The sequence below is a fragment of the Stegastes partitus genome, unplaced genomic scaffold, assembly GCF_000690725.1.
Source record: "Stegastes partitus isolate 25-593 unplaced genomic scaffold, Stegastes_partitus-1.0.2 Scaffold1035, whole genome shotgun sequence".
NCBI classification, from domain to species: domain Eukaryota; kingdom Metazoa; phylum Chordata; class Actinopteri; family Pomacentridae; genus Stegastes; species Stegastes partitus.
This window is the reverse complement of record NW_007578766.1, coordinates 1-8,847: the sequence shown is the minus strand read 5'-3', so window position 1 is coordinate 8,847 and position 8,847 is coordinate 1. Positions and strand designations below refer to the sequence as shown.

At 43.1% G+C, this 8,847-nt stretch overlaps 1 protein-coding gene across 1 annotated transcript in view; it reads left to right on the top strand.

The window, feature by feature from the left end:
• LOC103367276 (uncharacterized) overlaps positions 1 to 8,795 on the top strand; it is a 10,209-nt gene extending 1,414 nt beyond the window's left edge. The window contains exons 2-9 of the mRNA XM_008295257.1: positions 353 to 449; positions 681 to 855; positions 1,628 to 1,773; positions 4,887 to 5,063; positions 5,740 to 5,856; positions 5,977 to 6,063; positions 7,462 to 7,609; positions 7,815 to 8,795. Coding sequence (XP_008293479.1) covers positions 353 to 449; positions 681 to 855; positions 1,628 to 1,773; positions 4,887 to 5,063; positions 5,740 to 5,856; positions 5,977 to 6,063; positions 7,462 to 7,609; positions 7,815 to 7,831 — 964 coding nt within the window. The 3' untranslated portion in view covers positions 7,832 to 8,795. The remainder of the gene's footprint in view (positions 1 to 352; positions 450 to 680; positions 856 to 1,627; positions 1,774 to 4,886; positions 5,064 to 5,739; positions 5,857 to 5,976; positions 6,064 to 7,461; positions 7,610 to 7,814) is intronic.
• The last annotated feature ends 52 nt before the right edge of the window (positions 8,796 to 8,847 follow it).

The window sequence follows — 8,847 nt, the reverse complement described above, 5'->3', positions numbered from 1 at the left end:
GCTTCATAACTTATTTATAAATTCATTCACTGTATGACAAGTTTTAATGTGCTTTTAAACATTGTCAGTAATAGTAGTGGACTATCGCTGGGAGACTTGAATGGAGCACAGCTAGCATAAATGTTGTTAGCAGCATTTTTCAAAAGCTGTCCGCTGTGATAAAAGTCTTTCTCTCTGGAACATATCTGTACTTTCTACCTGCAGCTGGTCCTCTGTTACCTTTGCATGTGTTCTTCTTTTCATGCTTGTGAACTGTCCGATGCTCACACTCACAGTTTCAGTTTAATTTACTGCCCACAATAAACATTTATTGTCCACCAATGAAACTCAACCTTTGTATGGTTTTTTTCAGTCCTTTGTTGGGCAGCCAGCCGCACCAGGATCCAGACCTGGTGTCTCCAAACCTGAGGCCGAGACACCAGGAACTGATCCCAACACCATGTGGACCGGTGAGATGCTCAGCCCTTTATTCCATCAGCATTCATCGACACTGTGACTGGAAAAAAATTATTAAGAAGTTTGTTTGCTGTGGCTAAGTCTGTATAGTTCTCCTTTGTCAGTTGTGAACTTGGTCTTTAACTTGCTACGACACGCAGACATCGTGGTAGAAAGAGACAGTTTTAACCTTGTCAGAGCTTGTCTCACATTCCTCGTCCTCTCCGATCTCCACCATCTTGCAGATAAAGCCCTGGTCCGAGCTGTCGGGCCTTTTGAGGCTCTATTTCTGCTTCAGCACCGTGTCTCTGCTGGCGCTGCTCGGCCTCACAGCATCCAGCATCTACAAGCAGCACATGGACGCAGAGGTGTCTGATGAGGACAACTTCACCGTGTCTCTCATCCAGCTGGTCGGGATACGTGAGTGCCAGTTTACTGTAAATGCCTTCAGGAAGTGATTTTGAACTGTCTGACGGTTATGACTAAAAGCAGAAGTCTTCCTGTCGTAATCACGTGATGAAAACTGTGGAGCAGGGAAATGTAATGGTGGTGCCATTCTGTACATTCTCACATGAAATGATCCCATGGTGCCTGTGGGTTACTGGTGATTCAGTTCCCTCCTGATAGCTTTACTTCCTCATTTTCTACATCAACCATTAAAAAGCAGCAGCAGAGTGTCAGAACACAAGAAGATGAGCGGCTTCTGCATTCACTCGGACCTGTGAGAGTTTACAAGTGTTGAGCAGTGGGCGATTAAACCTCCACCACAGGTCCACAGGTTCAGCTTTTACAACATTGCAGCTTTATTGGGGCACAAATTAATATAAAAGAAATTAGATCATTCTCTAGATTCAGTTCTTGTTTTTTTTTGCGGTTCAGACTTTGTTAGCTGTTATAATACATATTAGTCAACATTGTTGGCATTTTATACACTGAATGCTTCGTTAAACATTTAAAATCATCTATAACTTCATCAACAGTGGGAACATTTATAGCTGCAACGTTACACAATAATACAGCAGATACAGACAACCACAATGAGCAAACCAAAGTAATGAAAACAGCATGATGAAGCTTTACAGCCAGAAATATGTGCAATAAAAAAACATGATGTAAGAGTGCAAATACAAAGACTGCAATGCTGAAGTGACGACTGTTGTGTGTGAGATCTGCCTGATCTTGTCTCCTGCAGTGTTCTGCATCTACTACATCAGCCGTGGCGTGTTGCAGGAGAACCGGCAGGAACTGGTGGCGTTTGTGCTCACCGTCTTGGTGGTCATGATTCGGTCGGTGGTTAACTTCTCCGTGCTGGGGTCGAAGGGCAAGCAGGAGCTGCTGGTGGGTCGCTCTGACACGAAACATTAATAATCACTTCCGGGTTCTCCGGCTTCCTCCCACAGTCCACAAACATGCTGAGGTTAATTGGTGATTGTAAATTGTCCGTAGGTGTGAATGTGAGTGTGCTTGGTTGTCTGTCTCTAAGTGTAGCTCTGTGATAGACTGGTTACCTGTCCAGGTGAACCTGCCTTCACCCTGAGTCAGCTGGGATAGGCTCCAGCCCCCTCCACCCTAGTGAGGATTAAGGTGTAGAGATGATGGGTGGATGATTAAAATGAAGGAACATCTACACATATTTGGACGTGCAGGCACTGAAGGTTACACACTGCTTTTTTTTTAACGACCTTATTTATGTTTCTTTGCTGATTTATTGACTTTTTAAAATGGATTTACAAATCAAACTTTACAAAACAGTTCAGGATATAATGCACATGATTACATTAGACTTTGGTGCAGACCTTTGAATTCATCACCTTCACCACAAACAGACCGTAATGAGTTAAATATACAGTCTAATATCAGGCAGCTCATGCTGTAGATCATTATGGTCTGGCTGCACCACGCTACCATTCTGGCTTGTTTGCATTTCTTCACACTGATCACGGTCATCGTGGGCAGAGCGAAGGAAGAGCTGCAACTTTGGTGATCGCTCCAACATCGCGATGGCTGAAATTGTTGTGGTGGAAGATTCACATGCAAGGAGACGAGAACTGGGAATAAAATCCTTATTGCTCGATCCTTGGCCAGACATTTATGATATGTTGCTGCACATAGATAGTGGATGAGGAGGAGGATGCCAACAGAGATTATACACACAGCCGACATCCAGGGAGTCAGACTAGGCAGCACCGGACTTTGTCTTTTTCTTAACTCCTTAAATTTGCTTCTTTCTGTTAGTAAATTTAAATAAACAGGGCCTAATAGACAGCAGTAAAGACTATCAATAAATCATCATATGTGGCACTGTAATAGTGACGGACACTTTGTTTCAGGACTGAGCTTTGACTCTGACCCTGACCTTGTAAAGTGAGGCGGTTTCAGGACATTTCTTACTCCTGTCACATGTTCACTCACTGTGGGTTTGTTTTTCACTCCAGTATGAAGTCTTTCTCCTCTACAGAAGCAGCACAATCATGGCTAGATGGAACGTCTCCTTTGCCAAAGAATTAATGAAAGTTGAATTGTATTTTAATTATTTATCACAACAAATTTGAGTAATAAAACTGGAATCTACATGTTCACATTTTTCCAAGTTCCCCGGGTTGGAGGCTCCACATACTGCGGCTAGGCTATTCCACTCGGCCTATTTACAGTTTTACAACCTCTACAAACACGACTGCACATCAACCCTAGAAAGATGTTTCACCATGTTGAACATCTCATTCAGCAACTTGCACCTGTGTACTGTATACTGTGCAGTAAAACAAAGCTAACATGGCATAAATCGGAAAAAAAAGAAAAAGCAAAAATGTTCTAAATGTACAAAAATTAAAAGAAAACAAACAAACGTGGAACTCACGTGTACATCATTTTCTCGAGTGTCTCTGATCTGCTTTGTGTGAACAATCAGCCCAGGAGTCCCTTTTCATGTGTTTGGTTTCAGAAGCCTTTTTATTACTTGTAAAAAAGAAACCCACACATTTTAAATTATTTTTTCCCTACAACCTCTGTCCAGAAGACAAAGCAGGCTGTGTTTCCTCAGAGCAAAAATAAGCTTTCTTTCTGTTGGGAGGAGTCACGGCTCCACCACTAGATGTCGCTGTTGTATCAGCTCCAGCGTGTTGTGATCATAGATTTAGATGTCCTGAGTGAATGTAGAGAGCTGCACATTCATGTTCATGCCTGGATGCTCCTCTAAGTCATCATTTGCCTTAATGTGGTGAAAGATGGGACGTTGTGAGGAAATTATTTTGGGAGAAAACGACCCTGTTAGTGGCAAAAAGAATGTAAAGCCCTGACAGTTCCAGTGTAGCCTGCACATATTTCCAAAAGTCCTTTAATAAATCTATGAAAGAATACAAATTGTTTTTTGTGATGGAGACGTTGCAGTCGTTCCATTAAAACCAGTAGAAACCCAAGACTTCCATGATACATGTGGTCTTCACAAGTGTCTGTAAACTTTTGTTCCTCGCTGTAGTTTGCTGCTTGAAGACTGTTGTTGTGTAGTGAAGTTATGACAGCAGGACTGCACAGAGCTGAGTCAGATTAGCCAACAAGTGGCTGCTGTATCACGGGTTAGTTAGATGGTATGTAGAATCTGGATCGAGTGCAGTTACTGGAGGAAACACAGCCTGTTTGTTTCTCTGTGAATGTCAGGCCGTCCACCACGTTGGAACGGTTTGGTGAAAATACGTGACTGTCAAAGTAACTGAACCACTGAATGCATTGGCATGACTTCTGGTTTAGATGTTTGTGTCCCTCTCAGGATGAATTGGAATAACTTTAACTTAATTTTATTTAGCAGCATCATCCAGTTGAAATTCCAGTGTTTCCTGTTTGTCCAATACTACGGTAAATGAAATGAAAGTTGATGCCAAAATAACGACATGTCAGCTTTATCTATACCTGTTTATTAGGAAATGTTTGAAATTACACCAAGACAGTGACACATAGTGAACGTTGATGCTGCTTGTGGAACGTTGTCCCACTTCCTGAAGGGCTTGGCGTAACGTTTGAGGGTCGGATGTGTTCATCCTGAGCTCTGAAAACCTCTCAAACTATTTCTCAGACAAAAAAAAATGGGATTGTGGCTTCATGAAGCTGCTATAGACACACCAAGCACCAATCCAGAACATTTGGAGTCACCAGAGTTCATGAGTGAATGTGAGTGTGCTTGGTTGTCTGTCTCTAAGTGTAGCCCTGTGATAGACTGGTTACCTGTCCAGGTGAACCTGCCTTCACCCTGAGTCAGCTGGGATAGACTCCAGTCCCGAGTGAGGATTAGGCAGTGTATATATAATGCATGGCGTTTTAAACCAGATGTCAGATGTGGGATGAGTTTATCACATATACACTCATAGTTACCTATAAATTAATGAATGTTTTATTGTTTTTTTTGTATGTAATGTTTCTTGAAAGGATCGTAAAGTTAAAGCATGATCTTTGTGTCTCAGGTTCGTTTCGTGTGCATCATGTGTCTGGGTGTCGTGCACGTCTTCTGCACCATGCTGCTCATCCGGAGGCCCAACATGATGGCGTTCCGCGTGGGTGGAGCCTTGGAGAGCCTGCAGGAGCAGTATTTCCTGCTCAACCTCTGTTTCTCCATGGTGACCTTTGACCTGCAGGCTCAGGTACGTTCATGCACACGAACACATGACGGGCAGCTTCCCTCGTACGGACAGCAGGACTGGTTCCAACAAATCCCTTACTTATTTTTTAGAATTGCCCCAAATCAGAGATGCTGGACTGATGTTGTTACAGGACCTCTGTGTTTGCTGAAACATGGCAGCTCATCTTCAGCTGAGTTTTTACTTTGCAGATTACAGACATGACAGATTAGGATTAAAATCACAGACGTCCTCCACATTTATTACAAACTCCTAGAAGCCCCAGGTTCTACCAGTTCCAATGCAAATAGGACTTAAAAGTTGGCTTTGCTGCTGCAGATGAAATGTCTGTGACTCACTGTGTTCAGCGTCGGAGGTTCACCACAGTTCCTGGAAAGACTCTGAGCAGCTGGTTGCAGTTGTTTTGAAGACGTGAAGTAATTATGGTGATGAGAACGGCACGAGATCAGGTTTTTCAGGCCAGATATCATTCTCATCACTGACAGCCCGACACGTGACTGCAGTCATTTCAGGTCTGTTTATGCTGTTGGAGGAACTGGTTTCTGTGGCACCTTTCTCCTCCGTGTTATTACTACAACACGACTGACCGCAGAGCAGATGTCTGGCTGCAGTTAAGTTCTTCAAAGGAGAGCTGTTGAGTGGCTTTACTGATGCTGTGTTGTCGGTGTGGCCTTTCCAGCTGTGTCTGTGCATCCTGATCACGACGTCAGACTCGGCCATGTCCACCACCAACAGCATCATCCTGGGCGTGGGGGTGATCTGGGCCTGCCTCACCGCTGCTGTGGGAGCTGGTGCAGTGAGTGCTCCTCGTCCATCTTCTGGTCACACCAAGAGACAATCAACTGACTCATAAGACCATCATTAGAGATACAGTCAAGAGCACATGTGGTTGTAACCCCTTGCTTTTTTTTTGCAGGTGTTGAAGGAGTCCAAGGGCTCGGTTTGGGCCTTCATGGTGCTGAGTCTTCCTCAAGTCGCCTTCTTTGTGTATCTGCTGTACACGGTAGGCCGACAGGAGCATTTCTCTGAATCAGTATCAGGAGTATGGGCTTTTATAAGTGCACTGGCTCATACAGATGCTGATCCATGGATGGTTTAAGTCCTTTTCAGACATTAAATACATAACATTGCTGCTTCATCTATGTGCTGACATGCAGCCAGGTCCATAAATATGTGGACATTGATGCAGTCTTCAGCATTCTGGTTCTGTACACCAACACAACGGATGTGAAATGAAACAACCAAAATATTCTTTAGACTTTCAGCTTTAATTTGAAACAGTTTACATCTAAATCAGGTGAACTGTGTAAGAATTACAACACATTTAATATGTGGCCTCCACTTTTTTTTTAAGGGACCATGTATCTGTTAATGTTGAACATAATAAGACAGCGCTCCCACGTCTAACCTTCCACTGTGAGAACAGTACCCAGGGCGCTCATTCAGACATGAAGCCCACTCGTTCAGGTGCCTGAAACCCCAGAAGTCTGAATTCATGTTTCTGAGATGGTCACCAGTCCGCTGGGGTTTCAGAGTGAAAACGACCGGCTGTGATGCTGACTGCAACATTCGGACATGTTAAAAAGGAGAGGGTCTCACTTTAAGAAGTCTTTCCTCAGGTGGCTCCTGCTGAAGGGTTGCTGCTGCGATAGCTCACCTGGTTGAGCTGGCGTCCCAGGTACACGGGCTAAAGTCCCTGATGCAGTGGGTTCGAGTCCGGCTCATGACACTTTGCTGCATATTCTTCTCCCCGACTTTCCGGTCTCTCTCTTCACTGTACTTTCAAATAAAGGCAAAAAACGCCCCAAAAAATAACTAGATTATAGCACACATTAGTCAGACATTAGTACATGTGATGATTCAGTGACTGTTTACAGGATGATGGATTCAGTGTAGTGACTCTACATGTCGACATGATGCGTTTTTAACAGTGTTTAAACCAAAAACTGAGCTCTAGTCCACAGCTGTTTCACTGTCGGACAGTCTTGGTTGCACCACTAAAGTTTTTATATTGATTCGAGACACTGGGAGGCAGATTGGTTTACCTGAAGACAGAGCACTGTTTCCATTGTTAATGCTAAGCTACGGCTAACCGGGTGCTTCATTGTGGAATCAGTTTTTTTCATCAAACTCTTGAAACAAAGCAAAGTTTTCCAAAATGTCAGAACTATTTCTTTAGGTGTAAGTTATGTTGAGGAACCAGCAGACGTCAAATCGTGCAGAACAAGTACACGATGGTATGTAGAGTAGATGAAACTTATATTTATGTGCTGCCTCCAGAACACTGACACGTCGGTCTCACTGATGTCACGTTGAATACTCGTGTCGGCTGTTTGGGATGAGCTGTACACTTTGAAATGAACCTCTGCAGTGAAGTAATGTGGTTTTGCTTTAATTCCAGGTTGTGGAGAAGTGGTTCCACGACAACACGTACACTCTGGAGGCAGCCGCCGTCACTGGAGCTTTGATTTCGCTGGTGATCAAAGTGGTTTTATTCTGGGGCCTTATCAGACTGGTGCACAGCTTTGGACAAGGCCTGAGAGAGAGAAGTGAGTACGCTGCCTGACGTCGCCACGTTTCTCTTTTTAGTCCTTCAGCAGTAACTCTGAGCACGAGGAGAGTATCTCTGTGGCGGCGTGTGTTTGCTGCATTTTTCCTCAATATACAGATGTGTGTGTTTATTTTGGCTGAAAAGAAACCAGAAGGCCAAGATGCTGCCGTTAACCTGACATGTTGTTGTTGTTGTTTTTACAGTGTTTGCATCCAGCTAGTCTTAACCCGTCAGGTCACACCTGCATGCTGAGTGCCTAATAACACAGTTAAGAAGCTTTAGCCGTGTGCCGCCGACCACGGAGCTCCGGTTTCAGCATTAACTCCACCAAACTGATCACTCTACTGTTAGTTTAGCCAAATGTGTTGTTTACTGAGTAGATTTTTTACTTTGGCCTGTTTACAGAATTTTCCGTAAATCAAGTTTATATTGTTTTCTGTTTACACCTGGTGTCTGTACCTGAACACTTTGCTGGGATGATGATGTCTGATCTACCTGCTATTAACATGCGTGGTCCAGATCGTACCCACAGTGTGAACGCCAGCCGGCTGATTTGGCTCATCCCAGGCAGTAGAGCTGCTGTTTGGACTCAAACGTTACTGCTGCTACCTGCAGCTTTTCTCACACTTCTTTTGATTCGGTTCCTTTCTTCAGAACATGATCACAGTTTCACATTTGGCTGAGATCTGATCACGATGGATCCCCGAATGTGGTCAGACTGATGTGATTCCAATCTACGTCTTACGTGTGTTTTCCCTTGTAGAGATAATTTACACAGATCATACTTTCAGAACGGATATAGGAAATATAGTTTTATACATTTCATCTACGACTACTAGAAGAACGCATGCCTTCTCACACACTGGGTTAACGAGGATTTTTAATGAGTGTATTTGCTCTGATAATAAATCAATCCAGCAGAAATGCATTTATAATGTAACTTTTTTTTTTACCTCAAAAGGTAATTTTTGTTTGTTTGGTGTAAATAATATTCGGGGTTTGACTGACTTTGATTTGCTTTTTAAAACTGTAACTGTCTTAAATTAGATCCTGTGATCTGTGGACTTCTGCTCTTTGGGATATTTTCATTATTAACTGATGTCTTTTACTGAACTTTATGCTGCACCTTAATGCATTCAAGTGTTTTTTTCATCCAAAGTTCTTAATAAAATATTAAAAGAAGATTGCTGCTTTGATTTATGACTCAGTGAAAAAGTGTGAAAATTTAATTCTTTG